Below are 20,900 nucleotides of genomic sequence, written 5' to 3' on the forward strand. Positions count from 1 at the left end.
TTTCACTAGGGTGCTGTTTTGCTGTTTTGCTTTTAATCATGTTTTCTCCATGCACCTATTGTAGCTTTTGATTTCTAAAGTGTTGTCAATGCATTGCTTATTACCTGTGCATGTGTCATTATTACCTGTGCATGTGTCATTATTACCTATGCATGTGTCATTATTACCTGTGCACGTGTCATTATTACCTGTGCACGTGTCATTATTACCTGTGCATGTGTCATTATTACCTATGCATGTGTCATTATTACCTATGCATGTGTCATTATTACCTGTGCATGTGTCATTATTACCTGTGCATGTGTCATTATTACCTATGCATGTGTCATTATTACCTGTGCATGTGTCATTATTACCTGTGCATGTGTCATTATTACCTGTGCACGTGTCATTATTACCTGTGCACGTGTCATTATTACCTGTGCACGTGTCATTATTACCTGTGCACGTGTCATTATTACCTGTGCATGTGTCATTATTACCTGTGCATGTGTCATTATTACCTGTGCATGTGTCATTATTACCTGTGCATGTGTCATTATTACCTGTGCACGTGTCATTATTACCTGTGCATGTGTCATTATTACCTGTGCACGTGTCATTATTACCTGTTCGCGTGTCATTATTACCTGTGCGCGTGTCATTATTACCTGTGCACGTGTCATTGTTCTCTCCCTGCAGGTCAGTGCAGTGTCTGCTTGTTGTAACTGTGTGTTCTCTCCCTGCAGGTCAGTGCAGTGTCTTCTTGTTGTTACTGTGTGTTCTCTCCCTGCAGGTCAGTGCAGTGTCTTCTTGTTGTGACTGTGTGTTCTCTCCCTGCAGGTCAGTGCAGTGTCTGTTTGTTGTGACTGTGTGTTCTCTCCCTGCAGGTCAGTGCAGTGTCTTCTTGTTGTGACTGTGTGTTCTCTCCCTGCAGGTCAGTGCAGTGTCTCGGCTGGCCTGTCTGCCCCTCTTCCACACCACCCTGCAGGTGGTGTCTGCGGTGTACAGCGAGGTGAAGGGCTCCAACCCGCTGCTGGGCATCCTGTGCTCCGTGGCAGAGATGGGGGTCCGGAGCGTGGGCAAGGCGGCTGCCAGCCGAGCCACGCCCCTGCTGGAGAGACTGGAGCCACAGAGTGAGTGAAACGAGCGGGGGAACAACGCAGGCTTGGGAGGGTCGACTTCACACCCAAGCAAGGCAGAGACAGCGCAGGCTTGGGAGGGTCGACTTCACACCCAAGCAAGGCAGAGACAGCCCTGAACCCCGATCACTTTATTACAGTATTCCAGTGTGAATCCCAGTCTGCGATTTGACATTAAGGTCAAGGATTAGCAGTGAAATACTTTTTATTATTATTATTTATTTCTTAGCAGACGCCCTTATCCAGGGCGACTTACAATATCACATTATTTTTGCATACAATTACCCATTTATACAGTTGGGTTTTTTTACTGGAACAATCTAGGTAAAGTACCTTGCTCAAGGGTACAGCAGCAGTGTCCCCACCAGGGATTGAACCCACGACCCTCTGGTCAAGAGTCCAGAGCCCTAACCACTACTCCACACTGCTGCCGTTACTACACACTTTGACGTTGTGTAAGATTTACAGGTTTAATTGCTCACACTAACAGTGCCCAGATGTTTTATGTCAGAGGGGTGTGGTCAAGATTCAAAGTGTCCGAGCCTGTTTCCATTAAGTACAGTAACATTTGACCTATTAATAACAAGCAAAGAGAAAAACGACACACTCTGCGATGCACCGTTTGGCCACCAGAGGGCACTTCAGCGATAGCAGTGAAGTAGAATTGAGAACGCTGCAAAAGAACCCTGGAATGCACCTGTATACACACACGCGCACACAGGAATAGCACTGACGGCATCACGTGATTCTTAAGGGTAAGGTTGAGGGTTAGGTATTGGGTTTGAGGTTAGGTTCTAGGGCAGGGGTCTCCTCTGCTCCTCCTCACTGAGGAGCTGCGTTGTTTTGCTGCTTGCTGTAAGATAATATTTCCTCAATGCAGTCGTTACGTTACTATTAAAGGTGTCTGTTTCTGTTGAATCTCCTAAAGGTTTAAACTTCAGGATTCAACGCGTTTATATAACTCAGTCCTGGGATGTATTCTCCTGGTTTCCCGATATTAAACTCACGGTATCTCTGCTTGAGAGCTGTCTGTAATACTTCCCAATCACAACTACAGAACCTGTGAGCGCCCGGACAACACAAATCATTCAATCAGAAACCAATCACAGATCTGGATGGCAGAGGTCCACCGCAATAAACACTACGATAAAGGAAACGGACAGGGCAGTTGCAATATGAAGCACAGAAGCAAATCAATAAAACTTTCTCCTATTCATAGCGCTGGTTTTGTCTTGAATCTCCAGCACAGTGCAGCACACGTGCTGTGCTGGAGTGGAGTGCAACGCCTCCAGCTAAGCGCAGAAGCACATGCATGTCAGTGCGCCCTGAGTTTAATACCATTGCAAGCAGGCTCGCTGCAACACATTGAAGGGCCACGTGAGGAGGCAGCTGTTGCCAGGGAAACGCTTGGCTCTCATTCCGCTCTGCCTCGTCGGATCGCGTTTTTCGGACCGCAGCTCTGCGTCACCCAGCCGTGGCGGATCCCTGTTGTTTTTCAGAGCGGTTTCAGGCGATTTATTCATCAGTTGAAAGGAGTTTTATAAAAAGCAGCGGACGGGGAATGCTATTGAAAGCGTTGTATTTGGTGGTTTATTTGTGGTTTGTTCTGTCCCGGTTCTTGTTTTCATTCACTGCCGTATTCCACAGTATAAACGTGACCACGTAATCCGCCACATTCATTCCGTGGCAGTGTTAAATTTATTTTCATATTTCAATGCGTTTATTTGATTAATGTTCAATAGTGTTGCAACCCAGGCAAGGGTTAACTTGGAGCCTTGGATACCGACCTGTCCCACAAATATAAATGGACCTGAATTTGTTCATTTATAATGCCTCGACCTTTAATAAAGCATATAGTACGACTGCCTCTGAGATGGGATATTTTCAGCACCAATACATACATACATACAAGTCAAAGATCACCTGTGTGTATTGCTGTATAATTGCGATTGATAAATTCATTCAACCTCCAGTCTCTCTCTCTCTCTCTCTCTCTCTCTCTCTCTCTCTCTCTCCCCCCCTTCTCTCTCTCTCTGCTTCTCTCTCTCTCTCTCTCTCTCTCTCTCTCTCTCTCTCCCCCCCTTCTCTCTCTCTCTGCTTCTCTCTCTCTCTCTCTCTCTCTCTCTCTCTCTCTCTCTCCCTCCTTTACAATCCTAACTGGCACCGACAGACTGAGTTCTGATTGAATTTGATCTCAAATCTGTTGCCCCTTTGTAAAATAATCCTTTTTAGCCAGCCGGCTTTCAATTACTAAGAATTAAAAGATGACTGCTAATAAAATATTTCATTATTTGAACCTGTGCTCACAGCTCCTTCCATTAAGCCCTGGGATCCACCTAGTTGCCCTTCTCTGTACATTTTCAAGTGTAATAATGTCTTTATTATTATTTGTTTATTTAGCAGACGCCTTTATCCAAGGCGACTTACAGAGACTCGGGTGTGTGAACTTTGCATCAGCTGCAGAGTCTCACCCGAAAGACGGAGCACAAGGAGGTTAAGTGACTTGCTCAGGGTCACACAATGAGTCAGTGGCTGAGGTGGGATTTGAACCGGGGACCTCCTGGTTACAAGCCCTTTTCTTTAACCACTGGACCACTGGTAGTTTATAACACTAAATGGGGATTTAACTTGAACACAATAGCAGGTGTTCAATCACAGAGTCCCGATTGAATTTGATCTCTGCTGGGGGCATGGAACAAGCCTGATTTCAGACCGCTTTCAAACTCAGTCCCTGTGGCAGGTGGAAACGTGGGCGGGTTTATTTTGATCTGATTGCGATTCAGTTCCAGCAAGGTGAGTCTGGTTTGCTTTAGTGTGAATGCAGAATCGTGCAATGTAGCTGTACTGTAGTGTGCACAGAGAACTGCAGACTCAAGTTTATTGTTTAGAGTCCTGATTATTTCAGCATGATACGCAATGGTTTCTAATACACAACCTTCGATTTGAATATATGGATGAAATGGTTGCAGTGCGTGCAGGTAGTGTGGATGGGGGAGAAAGCGGTGAAATATGTCTGATTGATGTTTCTTGTTTGATTCCAGTTGCAGCTGTTAACAGCTTTGCGTGTGAAGGCCTGGACCAGTTAGAGATCAGGTTCCCAATCCTAAACCAGTCCGCAGAAGAGGTAACGAGTCTGTAGGGCTCATCTGCATTTTTTGTTAACCCTTTAATACCCACGTGTTTTTGTAGAGTTGAAAGCTGCCTTACCCATTAGGGGTGTGCTGATACTCGGGTATTAAATAAATCCATTCATTAAAGTGTTGAAAACCAGAACAGCTGTCCTTCCTTCACCTTTACAACTGAGGACCAATCAATGGCGATTAACTTCTGTGTTTTAAAAGCCGATTACAAGCAAATGTGTCCGTACTGCTGTAAGGAAGCTGAAAACTATCGATGGGTACGGTACACGAAAATCCGCTTCCAGATGGCTTTTAAAACCCTCCGTGTGGAGCTTAATTGGCACTCAGTTGTAAAGGTGAGGGAAGGACAGCGTTTCTTGTTTTGAAATCAACACGTTAATTTATTGAATACCTGCCGATAAATCCTTCAGCACAGCCCTAGTCTAGTCTCAAGCAGTACGCTGAAGGGGTGAGAGAGCCTGACCTCCTGTTCCCGCAGGTGGCCGTCCACTTGAAAGACGCCCTGTACCTGACGCTGGACGACCTGCGGTGCAGCTTCAACAACAAGCTGGACGGCGCGGTGGAGCGGACCGCAGCCTCGCTGGAGGGGACAAGGGCCGTCCTCACCTCACAGGCCAGCCTCCTGCTGAGCTCCGGCCCGGGTCAGGCGCTTGTCCTGGGCTTCGACAATGTGCTGACCCGCTCCGAGGAACTGGCCGACTACTACCTGTCCCTCCCCGAGGAAGAGATGTGTAAGAAACCGCAGGATTGTATTCATTGAGCCAGGGGTGGACTCAGGCTTCGGTATCATGCTCACCCTACCATATAGAAGCCTCAATATCATATTAATAGAGTTAGGGTGGGCTCAGGCTTTGGTATTGTGCTCACCCTACCATACAGTAAGAGACACCCGACACACCACAGATTAACTTATTATAAATCACACAAATGAAGACTGTACTCAGAAATAGCTTTGAAACTAAAAGTAATCTTATTTGTGTAAAACATGGCTTATTGGAATTATTATTATAATTATTATTATTTGTTTATTTAGCAGACGCCTTTATCCAAGGCGACTTACAGATACTAGGGTGTGTGAACTATGCATCAGCTGCAGAGTCACTTACAATTACATCTCACCTGAAAGACGGAGCACAAGGAGGTTAAGTGACTTGCTCAGGGTCACACAATGAGTCAGTGGCTGAGGAGGGATTTGAACCGGAGACCTCCTGGTTACAAGCCCTTTTCTTTAACCACTGGACCACACAGCCTTCTGGGTGTAGCGTTCTATGCACGGGGTGACATCTGTCCAAAGAATAAGATGGACACGAATTCTGGCAAATACTTCACTGTGATCAGTTGATTTGTGACATGTGATGCATTATTAACAGAGTCCGGTGTGATCTCACAGCCTCCAGTGCTCACCCTGCCTCACTAAGAAACTGCAGAATCATATTACAGTCAGGTGTGTCTCTGGCTTCGGTATCGGGCTCACCCTTCCCAAATCTTTGGTTAGTTAAGAGTCCGCTGGCTGCAGCAAGAGACCCTCGAGTTTCACTGACGCGCGTCCTGCGAGTGACACGAGTCACTGGACCAGCATTCGAGGAGTTAAAACTTGTTTTTTCCTGTAAAATGCTACAGCTAAGGCACTTCCTTCTGTTTGAGTTCTTTACTGCAAATATAATGTTTTCAAAAGGGGCTCGTCTTTCCAGTCATTTTGGAAAGGAACCGACAACAATAATTTCATACAGTGTATAAAAAAACGATTTCGAGGTATCTGCATGAAACTCGCTAATAATAAACGCAGCAAAATGAATAAACTCAGAGAAACAGAAGCCCTGCTGAGACATTAAACTTTTATTTAGCCTCCAGTCTTCAGTTCCTCCTCACTGTCACATGGGGGAGCCAGATCACTCTCTTTATATTAGTCTTAATCTGACAAGCAGTGTGCTCCTACTAAACTGTATATGTAAAAGCATGTTTGTGTGTGTATGCAAAAGCATGTGGGACTTTGTTAGTGTGTGTGTGTGTGTGTGTAAAAGCATGTGGGACAGTGTTAGTGTGTGTGTGTGTGTGTGTAAAAGCATGTGGGACAGTGTTAGTGTGTGTGTAAAAGCATGTGGGACAGTGTTAGTGTGTGTGGGTGTGTGTGTGCAAAAGCGTGTGACACACAAACACACACACACACACAGACAGACACACACACACAGACACACACACACAGTGACAGATACACAGACACACAGACACACAGACTACAAACAGAGAGACAGAGACACAGAGTGAGACACAGGGAGCGATATAAAGACACACACACACACACACACACACACAGTGACAGATACACAGACACACAGACACACAGACTACAAACAGAGAGACAGAGACACAGAGTGAGACACAGGGAGCGATATAAAGACACACACACACACACACACACACACAGACAGACACACACACACAGACACACACACACAGTGACAGATACACAGACACACAGACTACAAACAGAGAGACAGAGACACAGAGTGAGACACGGAGCGATATAAAGACACACACACACACAGACACACACACAGACACACACACACAGTGACAGATACACAGACACACAGACTACAAACAGAGAGACAGAGACACAGAGTGAGACACGGAGCGATATAAAGACACACACACACAGACACACACACAGACACACACACACAGTGACAGATACACAGACACACAGACTACAAACAGAGAGACAGAGACACAGAGTGAGACACAGGGGGCGATATAAAGACACACACACACACACACACACACACACACACACACACACACACACACACACACACACACACACACACACACACACACAGCCTCCCAGCCCGGTCCTGAGATGGTTAAGAGCTTCTTGTTCAGTTGCATTAAGATGTTTATTTGCCAGGTGGAAGTTTCCGTTGAGTTTTCAGCTCCACGTGTTTTTCAGAAAGCTGCCGAGTGCCTCTTAATCTGCTCCTGTGAGTAACTCCCCACGCGCCTCGCCACCTGCCTCCTCACAGCTAACGAGGCACGCAGGGATCCGCACTGCAATTAAACTCAATTCAATTCCACACTGAGGGTTTTTTTCTCCTATCGTTTTTCTTATTTCAACAAGCAAAGCATAACAAGCAAACCAAAATGACAGAATGTCAAGCTGGAGGGAATGAATCCTGTAATCAATGAAACCCTGTAGGACTGTTCACAGCTCCTGTGATGCGTCGTGGGGGGGAGGTTACAATCCAAATCAACTGCAGATCAGTGTTGTGTTCTTCCGTTGACTAAATGGACTATCGAGGGAGCGAGTGTGTGTGCATTGCCACTGCAGAGCCCCTGTCTGTCTGTCTGTCTGCATTGCCATTGCAGAGCCCCTGTCTGTCTGTCTGTCTGTCTGTCTGCATTGCCATTGCAGAGACCCTGTCTGTCTGTCTGTCTGTCTGTCTGTCTGTCTGTCTGCATTGTCATTGCAGTGCCCCTGTCTGTCTGTCTGTCTGTCTGTCTGTCTGTCTGCATTGCCATTGCAGAGCCCCTGTCTGTCTGTCTGTCTGTCTGTCTGTCTGCATTGCCATTGCAGTGCCCCTGTCTGTCTGTCTGTCTGTATGTCTGTCTGTCTGTATGTCTGCATTGTAGTCTGTCTGTCTGTCTGTCTGTCTGTCTGTATGTCTGCATTGTAGTGCCACTGTCTGTCTGTCTGTCTGTATTGCCATTGCAGAACCCCTGTCTGTCTGTCTGTCTGTATGTCTGCATTGTAGTCTGTCTGTCTGTCTGTCTGTCTGTCTGTATTGCCATTGCAGAGCCCCTGTCTGTCTGTCTGTCTGTCTGTCTGTCTGTCTGTCTGTCTGTCTGCATCGTCATTGTAGTGCCCCTGTCTGTCTGTCTGTCTGTCTGTCTGTCTGTCTGTCTGTCTGCAATGTCACGGAGTAGCATTCAGGAAGGGTGTAGTCCGCACACTGTGGTCCCATTCTACCAGCCTCACCTCACTGTAGCTCATTCTAGAAAGGCAGGTTTCTGTATTTGTTCCCATATTTAGCGAGCGTGGTTGGAGTGGAGGAAGTCTGCTTGCTGTAACATTGTGCACATTAGGGTCTGAGAGCGCTCCACTTCTCTGAATCACCGGTCTAGCGGATATGAAAGCCAGGCTGCATAACAGATTCGTTGTTTGTTTTTTGCATGAAGCTAAATGATTGTTTTTTTTTTAATATACAGTGTTTATTTTGGGCTTCTTGTTTTTTTTCTCTCCTAATACTGTTAATGTTTAAACTGCCCAGATTATATGCGCTCTGGCTGATCTAGTCTGCATTACAGATGTCTATAGCAGGTATCTTAAGAACTGCTCTTCAGCTCACAGTTAAAGCACCTTACCACTGACTTATCCAAAACTAAGAGAACACAAACTGTGACAATGCTTGATGTTTAATGTTGTGGATGAATGTTAAAAGTCTTACAGGAAATCTGTTGGTGGGGGATTCCTCAGTATGGGGGCTGGATATCGTAGCAGTGTGTGACTCTCCTCCCTCTCCTCTCCCCTCTCTCTCTCTCCACCTCTCCCCCTTTCTCTCTCCCTCTCCTCTCCCCTCTCTCCCCTCTCTCTCTCTCCCCTCTCCCCCTCTCTCCTCATTCTTCTCTCTCCTCTCCCTCTCTCTCTTGCCCTCTCTCCCCCTCTCCCCCCTCTCTCCCCCCCTCTCCCCCCTCTCCCCCTCTCTCCTCCTTCTCCTCTCCCCTCTCACTCCCCCTCTCTCTTCTCCCCTCCTCTCCCCCCCCTTTCTCCTCATTCTCCTCTCCCTCTCTCTCTCCCCCTCTCTCCTCTCCCCCTCTCTCCCCTCTCCTCCTGCTTCTCTATCCTCTCCCCCTCTCTCCTCATTCTCCTCTCTCCTCTCCCTCTCTCCTCTCCCCTCTCCCCTCTCTCCCCCTCTCCCCCTCTCTCCTCCTGCTCCTCTCTCCTCATTCTCCTCTCACTCCCCCTCTCTCTTCTCCCCTCCTCTCCCCCCTCTCCCCCTTTCTCCTCATTCTCCTCTCCCTCTCTCTCTCCCCCTCTCTCCTCTCCCCCTCTATCCTCTCCCCCTCTCTCCTCATTCTCCTCTCTCCTCTCCCTCTCTCCCCCTCTCCCCCTCTCTCCTCCTGCTCCTCTCTCCTCATTCTCCTCTCTCTCTCCCCCCTCTCCTCCCACTCCTCTCTCCTCTCCCCTCCTCTCCAGGGCGTGAGTGGTCCGCAGTGTCGGGGTGGCAGGATGAAGAGGAGGAGGGGGAGCTGGGGGTCCCCAGGCGAGTGCAGAGTCTGGTGCTGAGAGTCAGTCTGCAGGTGTACCGAGGGGCCCTGCTGCTGTGGGATCAAGGGGAGAGACTCACAGCACTGCTCCGGGACTACGCTGACACGGTAACATGAGAACACAGCACCACACCGGCCGTCCGTCTGCCTGCCTGTCTGTCTGTCTGTCTGTCTGTCTCTCTGTCTGTCTGTCTGTCTGTCCACCCTATCTGTCTGTCCATCTGTCTGTCTGCCTGTCTGTCTGTCTGTCCACCCTGTCTGTCTCTCCATCTGCCTGTCTGTCTGCCTGCCTGCCTGTCTGTCTGTCTGTCTGTCTGTCTGTCTGTCTGTCCACCCTGCCTGCCTGCCTGCCTGTCTGTCTGTCTGTCCGTCCGTCCGTCTGTCTGTCTGTCTGTCTGTCCACCCTGCCTGCCTGCCTGTCTGTCTGTCTGTCTGTCTGTCTGTCTGTCTGTCCACCCTGCCTGCCTGTCTGTCTGTCTGTCTGTTTGTCTGTACACCCTGTCTGTCTGTCTGTCCGTCTGCCTGTCTGTCTGTCTGTCTGTTTGTCTGTCTGTCCACCCTGTCTGTCTGTCCACCCTGTTTGTTTGTCTGTCTGTCCACCCTGTCTGTCTGTCCACCCTGTTTGTCTGTCTGTCTGTCTACCCTGCCTGCCTGTCTGTCTGTCTGTCTGTCTGTCTCTCTGTCCACCCTGTCTGCCTGCCTGTCTGTCTGTCTGTCTGTCTGTCCACCCTGTCTGTCTGTCCACCCTGTTTGTTTGTCTGTCTGTCCACCCTGTTTGTCTGTCTGTCTATCCACCCTGTCTGTCTGTCTGTCTGTCTGTCTGACTGTCTGTCTGTGAGGCTGTGTTCCTCCCAGCCCGGTTTTTCATGTTTCATCACTCATGATTTTAACTCAGTCGAGGTGCAATCAGATTCCTAATGGAATATCACACAGGCAATAATCCACACCCATCACAGCACTGTGGACACCTAACCCTAACCCTAACCCTAACCCTATCCCTAACCCTAACCCTAACCCCAACTCTAACCCCAACCCTAACCCTAACCCTAACCCTAACCCCAACCCTAACCCTAACCCCAACCCTAACCCCAACCCTAACCCCAACCCTAACCCTAACCCTAACCCTAACCCCAACCCTAACCCTAACCCCAACCCTAACCCCAACCCTAACCCCAACCCCAACCCTAACCCTAACCCTAACCCCAACCCTAACCCCAACCCCAACCCTAACCCCAACCCTAACCCCAACCCCAACCCTAACCCCAACCCTAACCCCAACCCCAACCCTAACCCTAACCCTAGCCCCAACCCCAACCCTAACCCCAACCCCAACCCTAACCCTAACCCTAACCCTAACCCCAACCCTAACCCCAACCCTAACCCCAACCCCAACCCTAACCCTAACCCTAACCCCAACCCTAACCCCAACCCCAACCCTAACCCCAACCCTAACCCCAACCCCAACCCTAACCCCAACCCTAACCCCAACCCCAACCCTAACCCTAACCCTAGCCCCAACCCCAACCCTAACCCCAACCCCAACCCTAACCCTAACCCTAACCCTAACCCCAACCCTAACCCCAACCCTAACCCCAACCCCAACCCTAACCCTAACCCTAACCCCAACCCTAACCCCAACCCCAACCCTAACCCCAACCCCAACCCTAACCCCAACCCTAACCCCAACCCTAACCCCAACCCCAACCCTAACCCTAACCCTAACCCCAACCCTAACCCCAACCCCAACCCTAACCCTAACCCTAACCCCAACCCTAACCCTAACCCTAACCCTAACCCCAACCCTAACCCCAACCCTAACCCCAACCCCAACCCTAACCCTAACCCTAACCCCAACCCTAACCCCAACCCCAACCCTAACCCCAACCCTAACCCCAACCCCAACCCTAACCCCAACCCTAACCCCAACCCCAACCCTAACCCTAACCCTAGCCCCAACCCCAACCCTAACCCCAACCCCAACCCTAACCCCAACCCCAATACACCTGAAAACAAGCCTGTGCTTGTAATATAACTATATACCTGAGGCTGCAAATAGAGCACCAGGGAGATCAATCGATCAGGGGCTTGGAAAGCCATGCCGATCAATAACCGATGAATGGATCAATTGCTTCATCTCTGTAAATCAGAGACTGAGATCCCACCTAAGAGATAACTCCAGTAGCTGCCCTCTGCTGTGCTGTGAGTTCTGGGCTGTTTAGCACACGTGTGATCTCATCTCAGTGTTGTAAACAGGACACAGTGAGACAGTTTAACACTGGGCTCTTGTTACAATATCTCGGGGAGATTGTGAAATGTATTTCTAACGATGTTTCTTATCAGCTTCCTTCGAGATGCGTTCAGATGATGAGCTCTCTTATCGCTGTGTCTGTGCCAGGATCTCGTGCATGCTCAGACCTGCTTGTGTACTCTGTGTGGGCGCAGTCTGTACAAAATAACAATGTCGAGAACTATTGATATTTGCAATCATTTTGTTTTTTCTTTCAAACTTGTCTTGGTGCTTCGTTTGAGCTTCTATAAAGGAGCACAGCACATCACACAAGAAAAGTAGCACATTAACCATTGAGCCCATCAATGCGAGGAGCTGATTCACCTCTTCTTGTGCTCACAGATAATTCTGTATAATTGTGCTCTTTCCCGTAATGGTGTTTCTGAATCGAGCTAAAAGGCACCAGCACCACTGCTGGAGAGACCTGCCTATCTCTTAAGTGCTGTGTAATTAAACTGAGGGCGTGTTTACTAAATTCAGCACTACAGACCATTATAACAGTCTCCTACAGTAAAAGCACAGCAAAGGGTAATAAAGCACAGGGAAGCATTGTAAAGCACAGAGAGGTCTGGTAAAGCATAGGGGAGCATTGTAAAGCACAGAGAGGTCTGGTAAAGCATAGGGAAGCATTGTAAAGCACAGATAGGTGTGGTAAAGCATAGGGAAGCATTGTAAAGCACAGATAGGTGTGGTAAAGCATAGGGAAGCATTGTAAAGCACAGAGAGGTCTGGTAAAGCATAGGGAAGCATTGTAAAGCACAGAGAGGTCTGGTAAAGCATAGGGAAGCATTGTAAAGCACAGAGAGGTCTGGTAAAGCATAGGGAAGCATTGTAAAGCACAGAGAGGTCTGGTAAAGCATAGTGAAGTATTGTAAAGCACAGAGAGGTATGGTAAAGCATAGGGAAGCATTGTAAAGCACAGAGAGGTCTGGTAAAGCATAGACAATCGTGATTATCATTTTATTACTTTTAATTGACAACTGAAAATGATTAATTGTCGTCCAACCCTAGAGTCCCTCACTTCTCGCTCTATAGCACAGAGAGGGTTTGTCCAGGTATTCTGATTGACGTGGTGTCTGTATTCTGATTGACATGCTGTCTGTAATCTGATTGACGTGCTGTCTGTATTCTGATTGACGTGCTGTCTGAGACATTGCTCCCTGCCTGACCCCACACTGTAGCTGATAGTGCTGCAGTGAAGCTGAGCCCAGCTGCACGTAGCTGCCCTTATCTCCCCTCCTCATCTCAGCCCTGGGAGCCCATGCCAGGGAGCGAGAGTGTCTCTGAGGCTCAGCAGAGGGTAATTAGCTTATCAGTGCAGATGCATCTCCCTCAGTAACATCACACAGCCAGCACAGCCCGGCTCTTTTGGGACAGAGATTAGGAAACGGTATTTCCACAGTGTATTTGTGTGCCATGCTTGTTAGTAGGGCAGTGCTGATACTGGCACTCTTGAATTGCCTGTAAGTAGTATTTATAATGTGTTGATTTTAAACAATAGCAGCTGTCCTTCCTTCACCTTTACAACCGAGTACCAATCAATGTCAATTCACTGCCGCCGTGAGTGTTCTGAAAGCCAATTTGAAGTGAATTTTCCTATCCTTCGGGGAGAGGAAAATTCGCTTTTAAAACACTGCGGAAATCGCCATTGTTTGGGACTAGATTGTAAAGGTGAGGAAAGGACAGTGTTCTTGTTTTGAAATCCAGGTGATTAGAGGTCATTTTCGTTAAGAACTGGCAATTGCATGACTTTTATTTTGTGAATCTAATAAAAGAAAATTCAGTGTAAATGACACCAAACTAAGAAGCAGACTGCCTCAGTGTTTTGAAGGCTGTGAACGACTGTACTTTAGGTTTTCAGTTCCAATGTTGGCCTGCCACTCTCTGTGTAAAGTCCTGCTACCCTCAACCTTAAGTCACTGAAAAAGACTTCTACTCACTTCATTCCTTTTTTGCTCAGCCTCGCCCTCCACAGGCTGAAACATTCACAACGACTTGCTGGCAAAATATTCAGGACTCCTTCTTTCTTTCCCTGAAATTCTCCCTGCGGTGTTTGTGGAAAACACAGAGAAATGCGCTACGTGCATCTGTCTGTGCCCCCTGGCATACACACAGCTTCCTGCCTACATGTGAAAAATATCTGGATATCATAAGATCGTTTCAAGTGTTCCAGAACGGAGTCCCTCGGGACAGACAGACAGACCAGGATTTCACTGTGCTTTCTTACACATTGCTAGGCTTTTACTATGGGAAACTTTTATAAGGGTAAAGTTTAAAGAAAAAAAAGCCAATATGTATTGCCCTGGTCAGTGTGGATCCTTCAGCAGCAGGGTTAGGTGTGGTCAGAACTTCTGAAAAAGACTTTGAAAAAACTTCCAGTCGCTGGTTTGTCACCGAATTTATTTACTTTCTTTGAGTCTTTCTAAATGTAGCTCTGTTGAGTCTTTTATAGCTATGGAAGTATGCATGGAAACTGCGGCTCTATTTCAATGCATAACTAAGTAAACAGCTAATAATTATATTCCCAGTAAACGCTAGCCAGTGGTGTGCATGCAGAGATCCACGTGCTCCAGAGCCCTGTGTTTACAGAGGGGCATCAAGGGACTCCCTCCAAAATACATGTTTAAAAATACCCAGAGTGACCGGAGCGAGAGACAGGAATGAGAGATGGCCTGAGCCGATAGCTCTGAGTTTGTCTCTGGAGACGAGACTACGTGAGCTGCAGATTCAGAGACATGTAGAGCTGAGTTTGAGTTCAGAGAGTGAAACACAGGGCAGCAGGTAGACTGAGACGCACACACTGACACACGGACACTGAGACACTGACGCACTGACACACACACACCGACACACACTGACACACTGACACTGAGACACACACACTGACACACTGACACTGAGACACACACACCGACACACACTGACACACTGACACTGAGACACACACACTGAGACACTGACACTGAGACATTGACATTGAGAGACACACACACACACACTGACACTGAGACACTGACGCACTGACACACACACACACTGATACACACACACCGACACACACTGACACACTGACACTGAGACACACACACTGAGACACACACACTGAGACACACTGACACACTGACACTGAGACACACACTGAGACATTAACACACATACACACTGACACACAGGGACACACACACACAGGGACACACACACACACACAGACACACACACACACACACACACACACACACACACACACACACACACACACACACAGGGACACACATTCTCATCTTGTGTTTTCCTTCCACGGCATTTATTTAAAATGCTGCAGCTGGGTTCAGGAAGCTTGTAATTGCAGGAGATGGGGGTCAGTTGTATTGTTGTTGCTGGGCTCTGTGTAAATTGAGAAGTTCCGGCACTCTAGTAATGCAGAGTACAGTATTGCCCCAATCTGCTAGCTTGCATTTGGGGGATTGTTCAGTTATTAGATTCATCTGAACCAGAGCTACCCAACTATTCCTTTTTCTTTTCATTTATTTGGCCTGCCCAATTATTTCCCCTCGCTGTTCTCTCCAGTTCAGACTGTCCAATTAATGTTGCCTTCGCAAGCCCCACAACAGCTCAGGAGAACTGAGAGGTCAGTGGGAGTCCTCTGATCCCTCAGTAAGGCAGTAAAAATGTGAGAGAAAAACCCGCTTTTAAAACAGTGCAGAAGTTAATCGCCATGGATTAGTACTCAGTTGTAAAGGTGAGGGAAGGACAGCTTTTCTTGTTTTGAAATCAACATGTTAATGAATGGATTTATTGAGTACCTGCTGATAAATACTTCTATCAGCACACCGCTACTGTTTTAGTGCCTGGCATTTAGGGTTCTCCAGACAACCTCAGGTAAAATGTCAGGTGAAATGGGATTCAACTGGTGTTTACTAAGCTGTGTTCAGCCTCAAGCCACTATATAATAAGTTCAGTTCCTGTCCTACAGCCGCGGCAGGGTAAACCGAGTCACGCCACCTCCTCTGAAAGAGCCCAAACCTTTCTGATATGCCTTCAGAATTGTAATCTGATTTATAATTTTCCCTTTAAAGGATAAAGGCAGGACTTTTCTTAATCTGCCCATGCTTTCCCTTTCTGGCTATCAAGCTGCAGTGTTATTGCTGTTTTTTTGTGTTTGTTTTCACACGTGTAAATATCATTCAGAGAGCAGTTTGTCTTTCTAATTGTGACTCCAGTGGTCTCCGCTCTTATTAGTGCCTCTCTGTCCCATGCTGTGTTGGCTTTGGTCCAGACTATATTAGGATTTTCTTTAAATGCTAATTGGATTTCCTGGAACATCTGCATCAAAGGGATAGAAACAGATACAGCAAAGAGAGCTGTTAAGAATAATCTCTCCTCATATCTCCAATTAGCCTTTTATCTACTTCAGCATCTGTTATGCTTCCAATAGGAATAATCTTGATGGCCTGCTTCGTGGGATTCATTATATTTTGAAAGTGTGTCTTCAGGTTGAACAGCTAGATGTTTCTCCGGCCCCCTCACTCTGTTGTGACGCAGTCTTTCTGTGTAATTCCAGCTGCTCTTCTGTTGTGTTTGCCTGCCATAGACATACATTACACTGGCATTTACCACTGAGTACCCAGGTGTGCCATGTTAATTAATAGGCATTACCATACCTCTGTATTCTTAACAATGTTTACCTATGCTTTACCATGCTTTCACTGTGCTGTATTACAGTGTGCTATGCTTTCACTGTGCTGTATTACAGTGTGCTATGCTTTCACTGTGCTGTATTACAGTGTGCTATGCTTTCACTGTGCTGTATTACAGTGTGCTATGCTTTCACTGTGCTGTATTACAGTGTGCTGTGCTTTCACTGTGCTGTATTACAGTGTGCTATGCTTTCACTGTGCTGTATTACAGTGTGCTATGCTTTCACTGTGCTGTATTACAGTGTGGTGTGCTTTCACTGTGCTGTATTACAGTGTGCTATGCTTTCACTGTGCTGTATTACAGTGTGCTATGCTTTCACTGTGCTGTATTACAGTGTGCTATGCTTTCACTGTGCTGTATTACAGTGTGCTATGCTTTCACTGTGCTGTATTACAGTGTGCTATGCTTTCACTGTGCTGTATTACAGTGTGCTATGCTTTCACTGTGCTGTATTACAGTGTGCTATGCTTTCACTGTGGGTATCTCTCTTGCTGCTGCTTGCTGTTCAGACTGCAGACAGGCCCTGTATTTTTCCTGACAGGCAGCACATGTCTTTCCATGTTTAATGTCTCTGAGGCAGGTGGCACTCACTCTCCACCTGCTATTGTTGGCTGATTTTAAACGCCTGGCTGCTGGCTTCGGATGCCGTCATTATCTCACCTCCCTGGATCCCTAATGGATATCAAATTCAATCAGGGCTGATCATCACGAGGCAGAGGGACCGGTGGCAATCATGAAGCAGACGCTTCTGAAAGCATGTTTGAAAATGTGACTGCCTTGCTGTGAACTCGGTTTCCCTTGGCGACCACATATATCCAAACGTATCGGAGACAATAATTCAACCTGAAACTTTCACATCAGTGTCTGCCTTCGCTGGGCACAGTGCGCTTGTAGGAACACCTGCCATAACACTGTCAACAGGACAACATAGAATGCCTAATTCTATTTTAGATTCTAATTTTTTTTTTCCCTCTCACTCTCCCCTACGTTCTCTCTCCCTCTCTCCACTCTCTCCCCTCTACCCCCTCTCTCTTTCCCATTTTGTCACCCTCCCTCTTGCTCCTCTCTCCCCCTGTAGCTGGGTCTCTCTCAGATCTCCGCTCTGCTCTCCCAGTTTGCCCAGTATGCTCTGACGGTTTTCGTGGCCCAGGTGTTCCGGCTGCAGAGTCTCTGGACCCTGGCTGTGTCCCGGCTGGCCGCGGGGGCTCAGAGCCTGGCCTCTCTGCGGCCGTTCACCCTCTCCCTGCCCAGCGGAGCCCAGACTGTGCTGTCCATGGTGATGAGAGACCTGAGCGAGATGGGCAAGATCCTGCTGCAGCTGCTCATCAACACCACGCCCCTCTACAACCTGGTGAGCTCAGCGGGGAGCAGGGTACGCTGGGATAGCAGAGCTGCTTATAGATTTCTTCTTATGGTAACCGAGGAAAAAGCAAATCACAATCTGTACCCTTGTAAAAGCTTACCATGGTATTACTGCACTTTTACCATGCCTGTCTCATGGTTATTCTCTGCATGTTTATTAATATGCTTCACCACACCTCCCTATTCTTTACAATGCTTCCCTATGCTTTACCAGACCTCTCTGTGCTTTACAATGCTTCCCTATGCTTTACCAGACCCCTCTGTGCTTTACAATGCTTCCCTATGCTTTACCACACCCCTCTGTGCTTTTTACAATGCTTCCCTATGCTTTACCAGACCCCTCTGTGCTTTACAATGCTTCCCTATGCTTTACCACACCCCTCTGTGCTTTACAATGCTTCCCTATGCTTTACCAGACCTCTCTGTGCTTTACAATGCTTCCCTATGCTTTACCAGACCTCTCTGTGCTTTACAATGCTTCCCTATGCTTTACCAGACCCCTCTGTGCTTTACAATGCTTCCCTATGCTTTACCAGACCTCTGTGTGCTTTACAATACTTGGCTATGCTTGACCACGCTTTCACTGTGCTTTATCAGACTTTGCTATTGATTTTACTAGGGGAAACTCTTATAAGGGTAAGCAGGGCTTGAGCAGGGTACTTGTTCACTTATTGTAAATCATGTTTTAATCAACAAAAGAACTCCATCCAGAGTCTATGCTGTTATCCGTGGCATTGCTTGGCAGCAGAGCGGGTCAGCTGTGAGATGAAGCATTCAGATTGCTGTGTGTATCAGCGCAGTGTGATCCTGAGCTATGTGAGGAATGGGCATCGCTGTTACCTGATGTGCCTCTCTGAGAATGTAGGGAATGTTCAGGAGGCTCATTCCCAGCCCTTTGCTCCTTCAGTACAGTTGCCACCTCAGTGCTTATTTGGTTTAATATTTAGCTTTGTTTTATTTACTCTTCAAGAGGTTTTGTTCTGGTTACAGTCTCTACACCCTGGGGGGTATTACATTGTGCAACAGCGATACTGGATTTAAACACGTCCCTTGTGTACCATGGCAAATCTGCACTGTCATTTTGCAGTTTTGCCGAGTTATACCATGCATTTACCATGGTTTGACATGTTTTTTTAATATGCTTTGCCATACCTTGCTGGTCTTTATAATATTTATGCTTTGGCATGTTTTCTCCATGCTTTAATACACTTTGCAATGCGTTTACTCTGGGACACGTTTATCAGGGTAGCTTTTAGGGGTGCATACTCGGAATTGCCTCTAAGAAGTATTTATCGGCAGGTATTCAATAAACCCATTCATTAATGCGTTGATTTCAAAACAAGAAAAGCTGTCCTTTCCTCACCTTTACAACTGAGCACCAATCATTGTCATTTTACGGCCTTGTGCGGCAGCACCCCGGCTGAGAGGGTAATTCGCTTCCAATCGGCTTTTAAAACACTCAGTGCGGTAGTTATTTGCCATTGATTGGTACTCAGTTGTAAAAGTGAGGGGAGGACAGCTTTTCTCATTTTGAAATCAACACATTCCTTAATGGATTTATTTAATACCTGCTAGTGTGTGTACGGGTCACTCAACACTTACACATAAACTCACCCCAGCTTTCAGCCTTCCCTTGTAAGTGTCCCATAGTAAAAGCACAGTAAAGTGTAGTAAAGCACAGTGCAAGCATGGTAAAGCATTGCAAAGAATAGCAAGGTATGGTGAAGCATAGAAAAAAAACTAGGGAAACTATGGTCAGTAAATAGTATAACCATGAGATAAGCATGGGGGAAAACTGCAAAAACGGTGTGATAAACTTATATGGGTCGGTCCATTCATTTGTTCAGTATTACCTCATGCACGGTGTATGCTTTTCTGCAGCCCTGTGCAAACTGGGTGCAACTTGTTTAATTTGACCAGGCTGGTATTGCATGAATGTGGCTCTAACTGACTAACGGAAACAGCACAGGGGGGTCCGCTGAACACATTCATGTAGGGTTAATAATTAACCTCCACTCACCCCACACAGAGACGCACTGCAGGGAGTGGAAAAGTACTGTACAGGAACCAGGGATAGACAGGCTGATTACAACACATGTTGACTTTGTACAGTGTATTGTATTCCAGTTTCTCTTTTTTGAGTCCTGTTTCTTATTCCCTTATTCCTCATTCAAAGATGATATCTCATCGTGTCTGTCTGCGCTTTGAGATACTGTGGTATGAAAGGTGCTGTATAAATGAAATGAAAAGAAATTAAATTAAATTAAACGACAGGCAAGGTGTTATGAGTACCTGCAAAACCCTGAATGCAGGAAACCAACACCAAGGAGTGTAAGTGTCGAAGTGAGCGTGGGCTGTGGCTCGCTGTGACGTGGCCATGGCTCTCTGTGACGTGACTGTGGCTCTCTGTGACGTGACTGTGGCTCGCTGTGACGTGGTTGTGGCTCGCTGTGACGTGACTGTGGCTCGCTGTGACGTGACTGTGGCTCACTGTGACGTGACTGTGGCTCACTGTGACGTGACTGTGGCTCTCTGTGACGTGACTGTGGCTCTCTGTGACGTGACTGTGGCTCGCTGTGACGTGGTTGTGGCTCGCTGTGACGTGACTGTGGCTCGCTGTGACGTGACTGTGGCTCACTGTGACGTGACTGTGGCTCACTGTGACGTGACTGTGGCTCGCTGTGACGTGACTGTGGCTCTCTGTGACGTGGCCGTGGCTCTCTGTGACGTGACTGTGGCTCTCTGTGACGTGGCTGTGGCTCACTGTGATGTGACTGTGGCTCACTGTGACGTGACTGTGGCTCTCTGTGACGTGGCTGTGGCTCACTGTGACGTGACTGTGGCTCGCTGTGATGTGGCTGTGGCTCACTGTGACGTGACTGTGGCTCACTGTGACGTGACTGTGGCTCGCTGTGACGTGACTGTGGCTCTCTGTGACGTGACTGTGGCTCGCTGTGACGTGACTGTGGCTCTCTGTGACGTGACTGTGGCTCACTGTGACGTGACTGTGGCTCTCTGTGACGTGGC

At 47.4% G+C, this 20,900-nt stretch overlaps 1 protein-coding gene across 3 annotated transcripts in view; it reads left to right on the plus strand.

Annotated features, from left to right (window-relative positions):
- Positions 1-20,900, plus strand: part of LOC131703271 (perilipin-2-like) — a 30,031-nt gene that overhangs the window by 3,170 nt on the left and 5,961 nt on the right. The window contains exons 3-7 of one of the 3 annotated variants that reach the window (XM_059006378.1): positions 917-1,115; positions 4,163-4,245; positions 4,740-4,992; positions 9,456-9,634; positions 17,590-17,883. In XM_059006378.1, the coding sequence (XP_058862361.1) occupies positions 917-1,115; positions 4,163-4,245; positions 4,740-4,992; positions 9,456-9,634; positions 17,590-17,883 (1,008 nt within the window). The remainder of the gene's footprint in view (positions 1-916; positions 1,116-4,162; positions 4,246-4,739; positions 4,993-9,455; positions 9,635-17,589; positions 17,884-20,900) is intronic. The other 2 variants (XM_059006379.1, XM_059006380.1) reach the window with 2 other exon arrangements.

The sequence above is a fragment of the Acipenser ruthenus genome, chromosome 32 (genome assembly GCF_902713425.1).
Source record: "Acipenser ruthenus chromosome 32, fAciRut3.2 maternal haplotype, whole genome shotgun sequence".
Taxonomy (NCBI): Eukaryota; Metazoa; Chordata; class Actinopteri; order Acipenseriformes; family Acipenseridae; genus Acipenser; species Acipenser ruthenus.